The sequence below is a fragment of the Myotis daubentonii genome, chromosome 2, assembly GCF_963259705.1.
Source record: "Myotis daubentonii chromosome 2, mMyoDau2.1, whole genome shotgun sequence".
NCBI lineage: Eukaryota > Metazoa > Chordata > Mammalia > Chiroptera > Vespertilionidae > Myotis > Myotis daubentonii.
Genome location: NC_081841.1, coordinates 21,015,884 through 21,036,326, shown reverse-complemented (window position 1 = coordinate 21,036,326; position 20,443 = coordinate 21,015,884). Strand labels below are relative to the sequence as shown.

Below are 20,443 nucleotides of genomic sequence, written 5' to 3'. Positions count from 1 at the left end.
CTTACACCCAGCTCCTTGAAGGCAGAACCAGACCTCTGCCTCCTTAAATACTTGGCACAGTGCCTGACATTCAGTGAACTCTCAATAAATGTGAGATGAATGAATAAACTTACTAAATAAAGGCAGCGACTATGGATATGGAAAGAACAGGCCAAATTTGGGAGATGATTTTTTAGAAGTTACATCAGGGTTTGGAAAGCCATGGCCCATGGGCCAACCCCAGCCCCCTTCTCTACTACTTTTGTAAATAAAGTTTTGTGTTCCCAAGCTCATCTGTCTACGTTTTGTCTGTAGCTGCTTTCATGCTACAATGGCAGAGTTAATTCATTGTGACAAGACCAGATGGCCTGCAAATGCAAAAATGTTTACTCTCTGGACCTTTGCTGTTAAAGTTTGTCACCTCTAAGTTAAGTGACCAGGATCAGTGAATGGAAAAAAAAAAGGGGGGGGGGCGGTGTCGGAGAGGTAAAAGTCAAGACTTTTCCTTTTCTCTTATCTAGTACAGCACTTGGATCCCGGGTGATAGCATTGACCAGTAGGCCTGCAGGGACTGAGAAGGCAACACCCAGGATTGTGGGGCACGAGGAAAAGGGAACCTAAGAGAGCGAGGTAGAAAGAGACTGTATAAGGAACACCAGGGCCATGAGCTACAAGGCGGAGTTGATCTAAGTCCTGTTTCTCCCTGGTGAAGCTTCTCGTGCTTGTCCTCTCTTTCAGTCATCCAGTTTGGCTTTGTTACCCTCTTTGTGGCCTCCTTTCCTCTGGCACCTGTGTTTGCCCTCCTCAACAATGTCATTGAAGTGCGGCTGGATGCAAAGAAGTTTGTCACGGAGCTGAGACGGCCAGATGCTGTGAGAACCAAAGATATTGGTATGTCCCCTGTTTAGAGGTGGTAGAAAACCCATCCCCACCACCACCTTCTCACTGTGTTGGGAACCCATAAGGTTGGGGAAGCCCTTGCCTCTTCACCCCTTTGAGCTCCTCATCCTCATCCTCAGATCTTCAGGTACTGGGAGGCTTTCAGAGGCTACGTTTTCCACCTCAGTTGCACCCCTGGTTTCTAGACAGGGGAGTACCTGAACCTCTCCAGACAAGCCCACTCCTAGGGGCCCAGTAACCCTTCCCCAGTAACATGCCTGCAGAGCATCACCCTGAGCTGCAAGGTTGTCATCACTGGGCGAAGGGCAGGAGTAAGCCAGACGCCTTCCATTCTGTCTTACAGGGATTTGGTTTGACATTCTCTCTGGAATCGGCAAGTTCTCCGTTATCAGCAATGTAAGTGTTTACATTCATGACACCCTAACTCTGTGGGAAGGGCATTCCTGAGGATCTCAGGTTTTACAAGCAGGACACCAGTCCTTGTCACCTCTCAGTCTTTTCCATTTGGAGTTTTATTTAAGATAGGCCCCTGGGTTAATAGTGTGTACAAACCTTCTAACTCATCATGCTGTTGCCAGAACCATGCCACTTAATTGTTAATTTCATTAAGAGAAAGGAGGGTAATTACCCACCACAATGCAAAACTTCTCCTTAAGAGGCAAAATCAGACCTTTGCGCAGAGCCAAGAATAATGAGGAAAGAATTCCACGTATCTATCCATCTCTTTCCTCTCTTTTCTACTCCTGAGCTAAACAATACCTGGAGCATTGCCCAGGCTGCAATTCCTAATTACGGTTCCTCCAGGTTGTCAATATGAAGTCTTAATTATCCCCATGGCACTGCGTGGGTGAAGATAGGACATGGAAGAAGAGGGGTCCTACCTGTTGTGACATCCTTAACTGCCTTGCCAGACATGTCCACATTTCAAAGGAAATCCTTCTGGGCCCAAGCCAACAGCTCCTTTTGCTTCTGCCTTCTGTATGGATGGTGACCAGGCAGGGCCTCCTCTTCCATCTCTCAAGAAAATATCAGCCAGCTTAGTGAACACCAAGAAACCCATAGCCTATTTGTAAGAGAAACGTTGATCCTAGGTGTGACCTGATTCCATATCAAGAACACATAAACTGGCTGGAGAGGTGTGAGGGGAGGCAGAGAGAATCAACTCATTGCATTTTGAATGTTTGATGTAAGAAACACACATTTTGAGAAATAAGGTGCAATTTGGAAAATAGATCAATAACTACTTTGGAGTTGTGTCTACTAAAGAGGAGGCCCTGAGTACTAAGCACTTTCTACCTATACAGTACAAGGAAAGAAGCTGTACTTTACTGACCTCTCTAAGACTTTTTCACTTATCTTTGAAAATGGGAAAGAATAAGAGTACCCACCAAACAGGATCATTCTGGAAGTTAAACGAGATGATAAAGGGATAGCCAGTGCTCAGTAAGTGTAGCTGTGCTTGTTATAAGTAGGTCACTCGTTCTCAAATATGGTTATGACCATTCACACTCATATGTACATTGAGAAAACAATGCCTAAACTACATTTTTAAAAAGGGCTTTAATTGTTGATGTGGAATATAGTATAAACACTTGCCAAAAGAATTTAAGATTTTCCTTGCAGAAAGTATGTCCACATTCAAACATATAATCTTTCATTTGTCATTTGGTTGGCTCCATAGACATTTATAGAGTGCTTAGATATGCCAGATGCTATGCTGGGTATGTGTGGTTCCATCCAGGAGGACCCAATCATTTACCCTCTGTGTCTCACTTTTCCTAAGTAAAATGAATGAAAGAATCATTTCCATTATATAATGTGCCAAAAAGTGCCAAGAGGTCATGGTCAAATTGAGGAAAGTGTGGAACCACATCCTTGGTATTCCTGGCTTTCTAGTGTCACTCAGGGGCAGGTGTACCTGGTCATTCAGAATCCTTGCTCATTGTACTTAAGTGGCACTTTCATAACTTGGTAATTTTCTCAGAAAATCTTCCACTCTGCTTTGGCTTGGCCAGTACCAACTATCTCAGAGGTGATTTATTCCCTCCAGCACCAAATGGTGCAAATGGCTTAGCATTCTTTGCTACAGTGGTTGTAATTTACTCCCTTAATAGCCACTGTCTTATGGATTTGCTTACACATGCATGGCAAAGGTGGAAAAGCCAGAGAGCTCAGAGAGCTCTGAGCTATGAGAGCTCAGAGATAAGGACTTCTGCATCAATCAGAGCAGCAGCTCTGGATGGGGAGACCATGAGGGGATAGTCTTTCAGCCAGATGGGCCCTGTGCCAACTGGACAGCATCCATCCTGACCTCTCCTCAAGTGCTTGTGGTTTTGTTCCTCAGGCTTTTGTCATTGCCATCACCTCCGACTTTATTCCCCGCCTTGTGTACCAGTACTCCTATAGTCACAATGGGACTCTGCATGGCTTTGTCAACCACACCCTCTCCTTTTTCAACGTCAGTCAGCTGAAGGAGGGAACACAACCTGAAAACTCACAGTTTGACCAGGATGTTCAGTTCTGCAGGTAAAGTAATGATGATGAGGAGGGAGGCAAAGGACCTAAAATGGTAGATCCAAATAATTATCTGAATGACCAAGACTTAGATCATTCTCCTTTCCCTCTGTCTCCTAACCCACCCCCAATTTCTATAAATTAATTTCCATGAATCAACAAATACTTATTGAGTGCCTTTTGTAAGACACTGTGGAGCAGACAAAGAAGTATATAACCTCTTTTTTACCGTCAAGGGGTTTATGGTTTGATTAGGAAGAAAACAAGCAGAACATATAGGAAATAGCAAGTTATTCAGTGATTATATCTAGTATGGACCATAAACATTGTAGGTATTTAGAGGAGAGGGAGATCACTTTTGGTTAGAATGGAGAAGATAGGCTTCCTGGAGGGACCAAGAGGAATTCTAGGACCCTAGGTGGGGAGTCAGCATGAACAAAGTCATGGGGGTGGGGATAAATTTGGGGTATTAGATAAACACTTAGGGGGCTAGGTGATGTAGTTAGCAAAGAGTATGCTTAAGAGAATAATATAGGAAATACAATATAGGAAATTCCTAGGATAATATAAGCCAAAAACATTGTTGAACTTGAATAGATAGGGTAAAATAGTTGATGGGAAATTTTGAAATCTTATAAGAATTATAATATGATATAATAAGATATTGACCTTTTTGGTGACAAGGAATGACAGGATAAAGGGTAGGCTTAGGAAAATTGATCTGGTCTTACTGAGGAAGATAAACTAGAATTGGGGGAACTCAGAGAGGGCAGCTGAACTGCTGAATCATTCAGACATGAACCATGGTGGGAGCAGACCAGGGTGGTGGAGGAGAAAGAGAAAAAATGAGCTATTTTATTAACATATTGCAAAGTTAGTGATAAGACACATTAGAGAGAGTCTGACTTAAAGATATCACCAAAGTTTGGACTAAAGTCAGAGGACTAGGAAATTGTGGGTCCATTGACAGAGATGGGGATGACGTTGAATGAATCTAATTTTATGATACATGTAATAAATTTGATTTCAATCATGTTGCATTGAAAATAATGGCAGGAAGTTTTCACCTAACTCCTAGACCCAAACTGGAATTCCAGAAAGGTCCAGGTTAGAGTTATGATTAAAAGTTTAGCCCTAGCCGGTTTGGCTCAGTGGATAGAGCATCGGCCTGCGGACTGAAGGGTCCCAGGTTCAATTCCGGTCAAGGGCATGTACCTTGGTTGCAGGCACATCCCCAGTAGTGGGTGTGCAGGAGGCAGCTGATTGATGTTTCTCTCTCATCAATGTTTCTAACTCTCTATCCCTTCTCCCTTCCTCTCTGTAAAAAATCAATAAAATATATATTTTAAAAAATTCTTAAACACAGGGATTATTGAAGCTAAAACCCAGAAAACTCTCCATTATTTATCCAAGAAGGGCAAATAAAGAGAAGAAGATTAAAAAGGACTAAATTATTTAACACTTTTGTACCCTGATGAAATGATAGTCCTCATAAAGGACTTAATCAAAGATCACACTTCATAAATAAAACATATAGAACAATAACTACAACAAAAATAAAAACCTAGGGAAAGGTATTGTTGGGAAAATATAAGACTTTCTTGGACTATCCCCAGTGGTGTCTGACGTAAAAGCTGTCGATGACTCCATCTAAGAAGCAACGTTTCAGCTGTGCTTGCAGCAGTTATAACCCTGGGCATGTCTGTCACGCTTTCCTACCTGGGACACCTTGGTACTGAAGATCAGCCATTTGTAAGATGGCTGCTTCAGTTCAATTTCACAGTCTGAGTCCACAAAAGGGAGAAAATGAATTGGTCTTCCAAACTAGATGGCTGAGTTAAACAACCTTACTAATTTGTGACTTAAATAGAAGGGTATTCTGGACCCAAGACCAGTAACTTTAGCCAACCAAGAAAAGACTCAAAATCAGAGACCAGATTAAATTTATTCATAGACATCAATTTATATCAGCCTCAATGTTTTAAGAATTTTTATACTTGGGGCTATGGAGACTCTAGCTCTTAGACTAAAGTCATATTACTAGGCCATGCACTACCCAGGGCCACTCTTCTGTGTGTTTGGAGTGCCAGACTGTACAGTGTGCTGGATTTTGGTCTGAGGATCCAACAGACATACTTCTACTGCTCAGAGAGGATCTGTACCAGCTCTAGGCCTTTTCTAGTAGCATCTAGATCTGCTCCAGCAGAGTCCATGGAGTCAGTCAACAGGTTTACATTAAATAAGCAGGCACTGAAAAGTGCAAATTATACAATTATTTTTATCACTGGAAGGTACCACAGAAATCATCTTGTTGAAACTCCTCATTCTACATAAAAAGAAACTGGGGCTTAGAAAGTTGAATTCCCCAAGATTACAGAGGTTTCTAGTGACAGATCTTGAGCTGAAATTCATGTCTATCCAAGAACACAAACCTCCACACCCATGTGTAGGGGGAGCGGTGGGGAGGGGAGGAACAATACCAGTGTGACTTGTAGTATGTGGAGATAAGGCTAACACTATCTGCTTCTTTAGTTAGTCTAGATAGAAGCACATGTTCGTCCAGAGCACTGAGGTTTGCTGATATTTTCCCTACTATCAGATCTTCCAGTAACACATATGAATATGCTTTCCAGATTTATCAGTGGCCTAAACTGCCTTAAACACACAGCTACTTTAATGAACCCCATAGTGAAAGTTGAGGGTAAACCTACTTTTAGGCAAGGTTTGATTCAACCAAGTTTGCTCTAACCAAATCTTTCTCCATCTCCCAAGTCCATTCCAATTGACATTGACTATAGCTTTAATAAGATCTGCATGACTGCCAGCAGCTACAGGCCAGTGGGATAAAAGCCCATAACTCTTTCCCAATGACCCCAGCAAAAGTTTCACTGCAGCTCATTGATTAGGATCCGCATGCATGCCCTACCCATAACCAATCACTCTAGCCAGAGAAATGCGATACTCTCCATGGCTTTGGGGCCATTGATGTGGGCTTTGGGGGGTGAAATCATCTCCAGCTGAAGCACATGATCTCTGAGGTGGAGGTAGTTCCTTAGTGAGAAGACAAGATGAATGGATACCACTTGGCTAAAACAACACATGCCCAGGACATCAGGTATTAGTATACATGGATCAGATTGAGCTTTATTATATCCACCTTCAGAGTCACAGGATTTTCTAGCCAGTTGTAAGAGCCCAGTAACTCTTCTCTCCATTGTTTCCATGGAAGTAGATGGGATTATGGCTTATCTGTACCCTCCCTTTTTAATTTAAATTCTTTATTGTTTAAAGTATTACATATGTCTCCTTTTTCCCCCGTTGACCTCTTCCCAGCTGTTCCCACCCCCCAGCACATGCCCTCACCCCCCTACTGTTTGTGTCCTTGGGTTATGCTTATATGCATGCATACAAGTCCTTTGGTTGATCTCTTACCCTCCACTCCCCTGCTTTCCCTCTGAGGTTGGATGGTCTGTTCGATGCTTCTATGTCTCTGGATCTATTTTTGTTCATTAGTTTATGTTATTCATTATACTCCACAAATGAGTGAGATCATGTGATATTTATCTTTCTCTGACTAGCTTATTTCGCTTAGCACAATGCTCTCCAGGTCATCCATGCTGTTGCAAATGGTAAAAGTTTCTTCTTTTTTACAGCAGTGTAGTATCCCATTGTGCCCGCCCCCCCCCTTTTTTAAATTCTGTGACTGACTGGAAGAATTATTAATAGGTGCATGCATGGGGAGTATATTCTATATTTCTATCAAGAAAATTTATTCACAGAAAATAGATCATTCCAGAATCAAACCAAAATGATTTTTGGGACATCTGATTGTTTTTTTCTTATTCAATACCAGTGAGGATTATAGGTTCACTAATACAACTGGTTTTGAAACCTTAATGGCTTGGCATTGGTTATGTGATAGGGAATAAGACACAGTGCTTCCCTGAAGGAGTCTAGATAGAGGAGATGAGTAAGTAAATAAGCAATTAAAATATAGTTTTAATCATTTACAATGGTATCACTACAGGGAGCTCTGAGAGTCCTGAGGACAGAGGCCATGCACTTCACTCAGACTTAAGAGGTCAGGGGAAGCTTCAAGGGAGGTGGAATTTGAAGAATGAACAGTAGAAAAGTTGAAACTCCTCATTCATGTGACCAAGCTGGCCTGGATGGTGAGCGGGATGAGAAGAGCAATGCCGGATGGTAAAGGGGGTGTCCAGGAGAGAAGGAGGTCAAGGGAGAGCAGTGTCTTCCAGGTAGAGGGGTGAGTTTGTGAGTGGTTAGGGCTGGAGAGATAGAGGTCAGTTTTAAGTAGCTCAGAAGGCACATAAGCCAGACCAAGAAGAGCATGTTGATCATTTGGAAGTGTATGGATTCCCTCTTGGGGAAGCACAGAGCCACTGAGGGATTTAAGGGAGCAGTGATGAACTCAAACTTTTCCTTGGTGTTATCTCTATCTGCAGTGTGAAGACTAGTACATTACATTAAAAATAATGAGATGCCCTACTTCACAAAGTGAGCAGATACCTAGAGAACATGGGCAGCTTATATCTAGACAACCACTATCAAATTGGTATATTTTGAAGGCTAACTTTCCTAGATGGGTAAGAATGTTGATGGAAACCTCTACCGCAAATGGTCCTACTCAATGCATGCTGTGTAACCTTGTTTGGGTCATCAAATTCTCTGGAGATTTAGGAAGTTGAAGCATAAGCTACTAATGTCTTTGTAAGCTAGGACTTGTTGATGGCTACAAAAAAAGTAAAGGAGAGAGAAAGAGATAATGGAAGGAAGGAAGAGGAAAAGAGGGAGAGACAGGGAAAGATGAGGAATGGAGAAGGGACTATGGGGGGAGAGAGAGAGAGAGAGAGAGAGAGAGAGAGAGAGAGAGAGAGAGAGAGATTATGAGAAACAGAGACAATTCTGTAGCTAGTCCCAAAGCCTGTATTTAAAACTGCTTCCATGGTAGAATTTGATATTTGCCCTGATTTTCTGGCAAATGGTGTTGGGAACTCAATGACCCTTCTTATTCTTAGCTTTCAGTGACCTCTGGAAATAAATGTGGTCAAATAAAACAGGTCTCCGGCTCCAATCAAACCTCACCAGGGAAGAGGTATATTAAAAATAGCAATAAAAGTTAAGGCAGGTCTCTGGCTCCCAGCATTTTTGCAGCAACATTGGCCTCAACCAAACCACTCTAGGAGGGCTGCTCCATAAACAGTCCAGTGACATCAATGTGCAGGCTGATTAGTGCCCATTTGACAAGGTCAAAGGACCACTGTGTCCTGCAGGATGGACGATGTCTTGGGCTCCTGGCTTAGCTGGAAGGGAGCAGAGCGATCAGCAGGGCAGGGCCTGGCCGTGGATCTGGGTGCCGGCCTGGAGGAGCCGACCTGGGCATGGTTAACCCAATGGGTCTATTTGGAGGTACGGAGCCTGAAGAAGCAGCATCCTTGGGTGGCCTCTGTTGGGTTTTTCTGCAGGGCCCAAGTTCTTTCATACCCTGAGGTCCTGTAAAAGCTTTGAAGAGGCGAGTTTCCTTCCAGCCCATGGCTGCCCTTCATCTGCTTCTTGCTGAAACCAGAGGTAAAGTCAGTTTTTCCGGGTGTTGCCTTTCCTGATCTTTATCAACCACTGGATTGACATGGTTCTCATTAGTTCCTAATTGGCTGTAGAGTTTTCCCTTGTTAAAGGCCAATATCAGAAGGCAGTTTTAAGTAGCTCAGATGGTATGAAAATATTGTATGTAATTGTGTTCAGCATTAATTTCCACAGGGACTATTAAAATTTTTTTTACATACCATCGTTTGGAGTTGAGAAATGCATTTACTAACTGATTTGTAATATAACTAAAATCTCGTTTTAAAAAAACTACTGATTGTTGATGACCGACTCCTCAGTTTGTTATTTAGGCGCCCTTCCTGCCCACTGTGATTGAGTCTTGTGATGAGTTGTGGCAGATGTCACTGTTACTGGTCACCCCTCCAAGTGAGGATGGGAGGGGGGCATCTGAGCCAGGAGTCTTTTTTCCCTCTCCGCACCACAGTTGCCCCATCTGTAAAATGAGGACTTGGAATAAATAATCACCAAAGATTCTTTTCTGCTTTAAAAAAATAGTAGCTAATGACACATGTAATATATTAATCAATTCCTACAAAAATTCTAAACATTACAGGCAACCTCTCCAACTTTGTACCACCTGCACCCTAACCCCTGCCTGGTCCTAAGCATCTTCCCAATAGTGATCTTTTTCAGACATTTTTCCATGCATTCATATAAGATAAATTTGGAGAACCTTTAAGGTATTGTTTCATGGGTTTGTTTTATAATAATGTAATATATTTTGAGTACATGGGAACCTTATATATTTAGGTAATATATAAATTCCACTCAATCAATGTAATTTTTCTTAGTGTTAGATCCAGATAAAACATTAATGCAATCTTAAAGCTAAAATATAATGTTGATTTTTGTACCATTTTCACTTATTGTATGGAAGTCTGTCTCAGTTAACACTATAACTTTGCTCCTGAAAATTAAGTATAAAAACATATTTGAGTCAACTGAATATTGCTATTAATTACATTCTTCTTTTGAAATTTTAAACTTTTTTTCACTATAAAAGTAGCTCTCCCTAATTATAAATGTATATATGAAAGACTCTCTTCTCAGCCCCCTAATTCTGTAAGTATGTGTATGTATATATAATTCTGTATGTGTATATATGCGTGAATACATGTATATGTACATGTATTACATATAATACATATTATATAAATCATAGAACTTAAAATTTATATATTACATAATTAATATATTAGTTATATTAATTATCTATACTAATAAAAGGGTAATATGCAAATTGGTCATGACACCCTAATCACAACCAGTATACAAATTGACCATCACTCCAACACACAAGATGGCTGCTCCCATCTGGTCAAAGATGGCCACCACCATGTTGCCATAAGATGGCCTGCAGGGAGGGCAGTTGTGGGTGATCAGGCTAGCAGGGGAGGGCAGTTAGGGGTGACCGAGCTGGCAGGGGAGGGCAGTTGGGGGTGACTAGGCCTGCAGGGGAGGGCTGTTGGGGGCGACCAGGCCTGCAGGGGAGGGCTGTTGGAGGGGACCGGGCCTGTAGGGGAGGGCCATAGGAGGGGACCGGGCCTGCAGGGGAGGGCCATTGGGAGTGGCCAGGCCTGCAGGGGAAGGTTATTGGCGGGGACTGGGCCTGCAGGAGAAGATTGTTGGGGGTGATCGAGCTGGCAAGGAGGGCTGTTGGGGGCAACCGGGCCAGCAGAGGAGGGCAGTTGGGGGCAATCAGGCTGACAGGGGAACAGTTAGGAGTCAATCAAGCTGGCAAGGGAGTGGTTAGGGGGTTTTCAGGCTGGCAGGCAGAAGTGGTTAGGGGCAATCAGGCAGGCAGGCAGGCATGCAAGCAGTTGGGAGCCAACAGTCCTGGATTGTGAGAGGGATATCCGACTGCCTGTTTAGGCCTGATCCCTGTGGGCCCGGTCGCCCCCAACTGCCCTCCCCTGCAGGCTCTGTCCCCTGCAGTTCATGTATCCTGTGGGATCGGCCTAAACAAGCAGTAGAACATCCCTCGAGGGGTCCCGATTGGAGAGGGTGCAGGCTGGGCTGAGGGACAGCACCCCCCCCACACACACACACACACCCAGTGCACAAATTTCGTGCACTGGGCCTCTAGTTAATATATAATTTTTTATTGTATTTCATATAAATATAAGAAAAGGCTCTCTTCTCAGCCCCTACCCTAGTCGTTCTCTTCCAGAAAAAACCATTGTGTCCATTTTTTGTGGAAGTCTGAAGAAATCACTTGCACATGTGTTGTCTTATTTAATTCTCACTGTCTTTCTTTCATGTTCAGTGTACACACATATAGTACACACATGTATGTATTCGTTTATTCATGGTTGGGGTGAGAGAGCTGGTGTATGTACCGTTGGTGTACTCAGCACTGAGAGGCACATTTTGTCAGCTCCACTTATGGATTAGAAAGCTGAGGACCAGAGATGTGAAATAACTTCCCCAGGGCCTTACAGTTAGTGACATAGCCACTCCAAGTGCTCACTTGCTTTTTTAGACACTCTAGTTGTTTCACTATGAAAGACACTCCTTATTAGAATACTAAAGAGAACTTTCAAAATTAATGTTAAGTCCCAAAGAAAATAAAGGAGGACTGAAGGGGTGAGAGTGAGATCTACAAATGATTCCTAAAATTATATCCCCGAGCTTAAATCCCAGCCAGTAGATGCAGGAAGTGACCAGATATGGGTCACCCAGTGCCTGGCTGCCCAGTGGGACTGTAGGAAGACCAAACTCCCTAAACCAGGGGAAGTGGTCTGGTTTCAGAAAATACTTGAGCTGATGAGAATGGAGCAGAAGTTAATTCCCACCAACGCTGAGGCTTGCCTACATTTACAGGGACATAGATCCTGAGAGAAGCCCCTTGCAGTTGTGGCATTGGCTGACTCTTTTTATTCATATCAGCATCATGGGAAACTTGGAGCATCTGCTCTTGAGTGCTCAGAAATCCTCCTAGAAAGCAGGGAGGAACAAGGAGCATGGGTGTATGTGCTCTGTCCTCTTTTAACATAAGGAGTGTGTTTCATAAGTTACCTCAGTCAAAGGAGAAAGAATAGCTACTGCTTACTGGATATATATATCTGATAGGTCAAGTGGGGTGCTAAGTGCCCTTCACTGACATTTCATCTTCATTACAACTCTGTGAGATGCAGAAAGTTGAAGCCCATTTCATAGACAATGGCTTTGGCCATCAGAATGTTAGGGCACTTCGTAGAGGGCATAGAACTGAAATGGTGGCGGTGGCATCAAGACACCTGACTCCAAAGCCCACTCTTTTGCCAATTCTGTGCCCTGGGCTTAGAAACAAAACAGACAAAGCAGGCAACTATTACCATGGTGGACAAAATTGAGTTGATTAACCACTATCTTTTGTGGATATTTCTAATCTTAGAACTAATTATCTCTTGTTTAATTAGTGTCTTCTAGTTACTCAGTGAAAACATGTGATAAGCCTAACTTCTTAGGATGAAGGTTGTGGTTTTTTTTAAAATTATGAAATCTGAATTTATATTGGAATGTAAACAACCAATCATTTACCTGGTGGCAGAGGCTTACTGAGTCTATGTTTTTTCAAACTATGAGTCATGGTTCATTAGTGGGTTATGAAATCGATTTGGTGGATCATGATCAGCATTTTAAAGAATAGAATAGATTAAGATAGAATAGAATAGAATAGAATAGAATAGAATAGAATAGAATAGAATAGAATAGAATAGAATAAGGGTGACCCAAAAAATGCATACACACTTTAACAGCTGATAGATAACTTAATTGATGTTCCTTCCTTTTCAGTTTTAACCCATTGGAATTAATAAATTAGTCAAAGTGTGTATATATTTTTATGGAACACCCAGTAGAATAAAAAGAATGAAATGAAATAATAGAATAGAATAGAATAGAATAGAATATTATAGAATAGAATAGAATAGAATAGAATAGAAAAATACCAGTGCATTGGGCATAGCAAGAGTATCTTTTGTGTGATTTTCATTTCAGTGACATATATTTATGTATGCATTAATTCAAAATGTATTTACTGTAGGTCACAGTTCTTAAAAAGTTAGCTTTGGAAAGAGAAATGTGAACAGATGTTAATTAATTAAATTGCATATTGTTCTTTTCTGTGGTTAGCTTGTCCTGTAGTTCCTAACAACACCCTTAGCCCATTGGCCTAGGTGTATTTCAAGTATAGCTTTCTGGACATATCTATATGTTAGTCTTTCCCTAGATCCTTAAATAGATGGATGTGCCTATTAGATTCAGAACATGTTTTGGATACTTAGGGAGAGCAAAGTGACATTTTCAAAAGCTGAGGTAGTAGCAGAGGTGGGACAAGATTTAGATTATTTATGGATTCTTTCCAGACTGGAAAAAAGCTGGGTGAGCAATGGCTCTCATGCTGAGGTCAGTGAACATCTGTTCATTCATAGATGTAGCTAGAGAACAAGCGAAATAGGCTGTGATTGTAGCAGAAGGGATTGGGCTAGACCTGGGGAAGGATTTCCCTGTGGTAAGGAGTGGGTGTGTGTGTGTAACACTCCTTGGAGGTCTTGAGAAGAAAAAGTAGGATCAATTCCCTTCTGCCATGGAATCCTTTGGAACAGGGCGGGGGGGCGGGGGGGGGGGGCGAGGCAGGCAGCAGGACAGTGGGGAGCCTGAGATTTTCCCATCCCAAGATATCCTTATTCCTTTAGCCACGCTCTCACTCACTCTCTCCCATTAGCAAGCATAATTGGAGCTGGCCATGTTTCTGTCCTCAGCCACGGATGGATGTGATGAATGCCGTGGTATTTTGCTGGGCTGCAGTTAGTTTTGCTTTTCATCCAAATGTCAAACCAAGCCTGCAACAGCTGTGATCAGCTGTTGGAAGAAGGGGAGTTGAGTGGGGAGGGGGGCAGCTCCTGGCCTCTTGCCCAGCCCTAGCCGATTGCTTAGTGTCCACCTCTCAGTTTGTCTTTTCTGTTGCTGACTCCATCGCTAGGGTTTTTTCCTATCTTCTTGTTTGCATCTCTTTTCAGGTTTTTTTTTCTCTCTTCTTCCCTCATCTCTTCTTGGGCAATTGGAAGTCACCATGCTTTGACATGAATCTTTCAAAACAGCTGGTGCTTTCAGGTTAGGGGGAGCTCCAGAGAGCACCCCCTTCTGAACCTCCCACCCCCCAAATCGCTACTGACAGTAAGCTGCTGTATGAGATAGGAGAAAAGACTGAATTCAGCCAGACTTGGATTCTTGCCTTACCTTAGCCTCTTGTTGTCAATGAGACTTTGGCCAACTACTTAAATGTCTCTGAGCCTCAGTTTCTTCCTATGTTACATGGGGATATCAATGCCTGCCTGAGGATACTGTTGTAAAGATTAAATAAGAAAACTTCCAGAAAAGTTCCTTGCTCAGGGATTGACACACACTGCCTCTTTCCCTTCCTTTCTGCTCCTCAGATAGAGTCCCCACTCAATGGTCATACATCCCACATTGTGGCCTGATGCCACCCCACCCTTTCCTCCAGCCCTGGGCTTGCTTTGATTTTATTGAGCATCAAAGCTTTGCTGAAGTCTATGGAGGAAACAGTTTCATGAAGGATCATAATTCTGGTACTAACTTTTGTCATTTTTCCAGGTTTAGAAAAAAGTGAGTCTGAGAAAATGAGCCCTTTCAAACATGAGTCATTCCAGAATGGGAGTAGGGGGGAGACAACGGTGAGGAAAAGCCCCTCCAAGGGTCTGAGGTCTAAGGAAGAGGCATGAGTTCATGTGAGGCCACTAACATTTTTTTTCTTAAGCCATATAAACAACTTATAAAGATGGCCAGTAAAAAAGGATGACACTGACCAACCGTGACTATTATCATCAGCCTCCCTTCCCCAAATTCATTGTCTTCAGCTTGGTCACTTCCCTTTGGGTATAAGAATGTGGTCATCAAGTGAGGCTGGCCCCTCTCAAGACCATAGTCCCAAGGCAAACACTTGGGCATGAAGCTGGAATTGTCTGCTGGCACCTATATCTTCACTGAGCCCACAGACTGCAAAAACGGTATGAGGATGCGGTGGGGGGACAGTCTTCCTTCCCCTCCAAAGGCCATAAGCTAATGGGACCCAAGGTGGATTCACTGTCCTAGGGTCCTCTCATGATTCCTGGGCTCCTCCGGAAGTAGAATCCAGACACCAGAGAAAGCTTTTGGGGATGTTAGAGAGAGAGTGGGAAAAAGACATTTCTGGTCTGACATTGGTTTTTTGAGACTTTGGTCTTTTTATCCCACAGACACTTGTTGGTTGGACCATGGATTCCTTCTCTTTCCTTCCCTTCCCCCAAGTCGGAGAGCTAAGGGCTTGCCTGCTGCTTTGACCCCTGAGGTCCCCCCTAGAGCTACAGTACCCCCTTTCTTCCATTTCTTCTCAATCTGAACACACATTTCTCTCCTGGCAGGTTTAAGGATTACCGAGAGCCGCCGTGGGCCCCAAACCCATATGAATATTCCAAACAGTACTGGTCTGTTCTGTCTGCCCGTCTGGCTTTTGTCATAATCTTCCAGGTGAGTTATTCCAGTAAGGAGTTGTCAATTAGGACTTAAGCTGCAAGAGTTAAGACAACCATGTCTCCTTGCCAGCCCCTCATCTCCAGGTTTCCATGGCACAGGTGACAGGGGCCTTCACAGGTGGGTGGCAGGCAATGAGTGCTCCCTTCCCCGGGCATCCACGAATTGATGGATTTGCAGAAAGAGACTAAAACACAGAATAAGATTACAAGGCAGATGTAGAGTAAGTTGCAGGGTGGAGATAGATTCCCATTTCAACCTAAGACAACAAAGGGAAATGGGAAGAGCAGTGGAAACCAGAGTCTCAGCTCTAATGCAGACAAAAAGCCCCATCTGAACCTTTCTCCTAGCCCTCTCAGCTGGCTCCCTCCTTTGTTCCTGTTGTTTTAGCCCCTGAGACATCTGGTGGAAAGGGCCGCCAGAGCCATCCCGCCATTCCTGAATGAATAGCAAACTTGAGTCCAGTGATTCCTATCTCTGACAATAGCAGCAGCTCCAATTGTACCACCGAGATCCTCTGAGCATGAGGCCCCCTTCCCGATTCTCCTCTCGGGGTCCTGTGGGTCTTCAAGCAAAACTGGAGCCCTGGCCCAGATCCTTTTCTCATCCACTCCTTCAGGCTTTTGTAATCCCTGAAGGCGGATTTCTGGAAGGTTCTAAAATATCCTGCCCCTGACCCAAGCCCAGGAAGTGAAGGAGCCCACCGGCTAGTCTTTCACCTAAAGAGGACAGCCAATATTCCTCTGGGAAGATGGGGCGATATATTTGAAAAATCACTCAGACATCTCCTGCTGCCCCACCTGTGGGAGTCAACTCACTTTACCATATGTCACATGTAGCATTGACTCACCCTGTGAGGAGTTCATTTAAAGGAGGAGTGTATAACTCAGAGCAGCTCTAGATGACCCAAGGCAGCCAGGAGCCTCTAAAATAGATGGTTCCCAAAGTCTTCCTCTGGGCTCCTAGGAGCACAAAGGGTTCAAGGTCAAGTTGGGAATAGGCTGAAAGCATGGAAGACAGCCATGCTCTGTTATCTCATTCTGGGCTTCGTCACTGTCCTCTGTACCTCAGAGAGGAGAAGACACATGAGCATATAATTGTCAGGCACAGAACACAACAATCGGAGGAGTGTATTGGGTAGGGTGTAGTTGTCGGTGGCTTAGGAAATGGATGGGAACCAGATTATCAAAGCAGCAAACATTTATTGGCCATGATGGCACTGTTATAACATATTCACCCACTTGAATAGAAAATACTCCTAGGGAAGCGCAGTCTTATCCTACCTGTGTTTACAATGGAGGGGGAGTAGCTTAGCAGACAGAGAAGGAAGCCAATTACAAGTGTGCACAAAAAAGGCAGAGAGTCCCCAACAGGCCATGTAACTGGAGTGGCTGGCATGGCATGGAGAGCTGGATGTGATAAATGTGAGTAGTGGGTGAGGTCTGCTGAGGCCATAGTTCAGTGCAAAAACCAAAGATATATCTCTGATATGGAAGACAGAAGGTCAGGTGCAAGGGAGAGAGAAGCAACTGGCCCAGGGAAAGCCTGGAGAGGCCACTGGGCCTTGTGGCCACTTCCCAGCAGCTCTGGAGCAGGGGGGCTGGAGGCTTTGAGGCCAAGAAGCCAAAGCAAGACAAATGAAATGGGTTGGAGGAGGGGAAGAAGCAATGGCTAATACTTATGGAGCCCTGCTATGTGCAATGTGTTGACTCATTTAATCCTCACACAACTTCAGAAAGTAGGTACTGTTACTATTCCACCTTCCACATGGGCACACAGAGGACAGTTATACTCCATGGCTAAGATCACCCACTAGTAAGCAGTGGAGCCAGAATAACACAGAGATGTCTACTCCTGGGTCTGTGCCCTTTACTGTTGCATGCTACCACCAGCTCCACTGCTGAGACGGTCACTCTGACGGGCAAGGGCAGACAGTGGTACACTAGTGTTCCCAGGCCAAGCCTCCTCTCTCTGCCCTTATCTCTCACTTTTGACAGAACCTTGTGATGTTCCTGAGCGTCCTTGTGGACTGGATGATCCCAGATATCCCCACGGACATCAGCGACCAGATCAAGAAAGAGAAGAGCTTGTTGGTGGACTTCTTCCTGAAGGAGGAGCATGAGAAGCTTAAGCTGATGGATGAGCCATCCCCCAGCAGCCAGGGAGGAGGCCATCAGAGCAGGAGGAGCCGGGCAGCCAGCTCAGCACCCTCTAGCCAGAGACAGCCAGGCAGCATCGCATCCTCTGCTTCTCAGCACACCAGCGTGTGAGCGAGCCAGCCCCACTGCCAAGGGGGTGCTGCGGCAGTGAGAGACCATTCGCAAGCATGTCTGTGCTTCTGCACAGTGTGGTGTCTGTCATCTGCCGGGATATGGCATGAGGGGGGTCTTGAAATGGGTGTGTGTGAAGAGAGAGAGAATGAGCTCAGAAAGGAAGAGAAATGATGCTGCTCCTTAGAAACTTCAAAATTAAGTTTATTTTACCTTAATCTTTGGGGGATTGGTACCATTTTGAGTTTCTCTATCCCAGAATTCCCAGGCACTGAAACCAAGGGTACTTGTGACTTGGATTAAATTAGCTTTAAGTCCTAGCTCTAGACATCATATCCTTCTTTCTATATATACATATCCCTCAGAGACTTAACCTTTCCCTCCATAATCAGCAGCCCCCAAGGCAGGAGAAGACAGTAGCTCAGACCTGACAAATGGTCACAGGATCTAGGTCTCTGTCAGGATAAAGATCACATCTTCACCTAAGTTAGGTTTCAGTTTCTGAGCCCTAAGTTGGAACAACCCCCTGGCTACTTTCCCATGAAACTGGACAGAGGGACACCAGGAAAGACCTCAGAACTGTCCTCAAGACCTGAAGAAATGATTCATTACACTCACCTCACCTCCAACCAATCAACTCCCCACACAACCCTGAACCCCTAACCCATAGTGTCTTCTTTTCTGATTTTCCTCTATATAATCTGTTACCTATACTCTATTGGAGAGTTGTGATTTTTTTTAGAGCTCTTTCACACACCTCCATTTGGCCAATTCAATATTAAACTATTTTTTTCTTTCTATACTGCAAACCCCTGTTCATGCATTTCATTGGACCAGTGTGTGTAGGCAGGCGGATTCCAGGAAAAACATCAGGGTTCCAGTAACAGCACCATAAGCCTTCCCTATGTTTCCTCAGGTCCCCCCTCATTTCAGATGGCTGCAGGCCATGACAGAAGTGTAGTCAGGGCCCTGTTGTAGCATCCATCATAAGTGATCATTTCCCTGCTTCCCACCATCACCCTGAGAAAATTCTGAGTACTTACAACCCAGGCTGTCATAGTCTTGGTGGATGCAAATTAAATGACAGGGCTGATTATTTCTGTGGCCACTGGACCTGATGGGGAGTTGCAAAGTTTCAAACCTGGGCTTGTCTTCAGTTCATGTCACAGGCGTGCTTTGAGCTGAATGTAACTAACCATCATTTTATGCAGATTCAGATTTAAAGTAAAATAAATTGAAACATTCTTTATAAAGATGCTTCTCATCTTTGGTTTTCTCTTCCCTCATCCCAACCAATATTTATTGAGCACCTACTATGTGCCAGACATTGTTCTCAGACTAGAGATACGTGAGACAAAAATCCCTGCCTCATGGAGTTTACATCATGGGGAGAGACAGACAATAAGCTGATACATGTATAGTATTTTAGATAGTAATAAGTGCTATGGAGAAACAAAAGGAATAAGAGATAGGAAGTGTGAGGACATCGAAGGTACAGGACTTATCATTTTCTATGCAAATTCATTTCAAACCCAAGATGATTAAAAGCTTATGTCTTGCAATGTTAACATCATCGAATGGTAGCAGCCTCCCAGATCTCTGTTGTGATATGATTTTCAAGTATAGTTCTAACCCAAGGGCCAAACATCATTCATCACTGCCTTTCACACACCTCAACCCCACCTGCTTTCCAGAAATCAGCTGCACAGTCCTCTTCCTCTGGACCTGGCCCCATTTTGCAGGACAGTTTGGTGGAGTCTAACCCAATGCCTGAATGGAAGCTGCGAAGAGGCCATGCTCCAGAGGAGAAATGAGAGTTATGCTGATATTTGAATACATCCGGTGATGCAAGGGCCCATGGGTGCTTAGACTGGTCATCGTGGCTGCTCCACATGCTTCTTGTTTCCTCCTATACATGTTCAGGATCACACTGCTGCCAACCCTGGCTCTGGAAAGTGGGCCCTCCTTTTAAAAAGATACCAGGGCAGCCGGCTGGCGTGGCTCAGTATTTGAGCATTGACCTATGAACCAGGAGGTCAAGGTTTGATTCCTGGTCAGGGCACATGCCCAGGTGGTAGGCTCAATCCCTAGTGTGGGGTGTGCAGGAGGCAGACAATCAATGATTCTCTCTCACATTGATGTTTCTATTCTCTTTCCCTCTTCCTCTCTGAAATAAATAAAACTATTTTAAAATAAAATAAAATAAAATAAAATAAAATAAAATGATACCAGGGCATATCTGCAGCTGTTAGTAAAAGCAACAAACACTGATGTCCTAGGACACTTATACACAAGAAATCCCATAATACATTTTAATTACATCACATCTTAATGTTCAAACTGGGGCTAGATTTAAACTACAGTAGTATGAAAACATTGCATCACCTCTGCTAATCTGGGTATAGTGAAATGGCCAGCAGTAGGAACATTTCACTTCAAGGGGCATTAATGATGGGGAGGTTTCAGGCCCATATCCCTGTGACTCCTACCAGTATGGGTGGGGTTGATATTTCCAGGAACCAGCGATGCCTACAGACAGGAGGTGCACCACATGGGCACCCAGTTTGCAGTGACTGAACCACACCCAAGCCCATTGGTTGCCCATGGCTGGTTCAAGACCCCACTTTTTATCCCTCTTCTTTTTA

The 20,443-nt window shown here is 43.8% G+C and overlaps 1 protein-coding gene across 1 annotated transcript in view; it reads left to right on the top strand.

Annotated features, from left to right (window-relative positions):
• Window positions 1-19,945, top strand: part of ANO2 (anoctamin 2) — a 310,151-nt gene extending 290,206 nt beyond the window's left edge. The window contains exons 21-25 of the mRNA XM_059681978.1: window positions 718-870; window positions 1,223-1,275; window positions 3,224-3,405; window positions 15,420-15,525; window positions 17,526-19,945. Of these exons, the coding sequence (XP_059537961.1) occupies window positions 718-870; window positions 1,223-1,275; window positions 3,224-3,405; window positions 15,420-15,525; window positions 17,526-17,798 (767 nt within the window). The 3' untranslated portion in view covers window positions 17,799-19,945. The remainder of the gene's footprint in view (window positions 1-717; window positions 871-1,222; window positions 1,276-3,223; window positions 3,406-15,419; window positions 15,526-17,525) is intronic.
• Window positions 19,946-20,443: the final 498 nt, after the last annotated feature.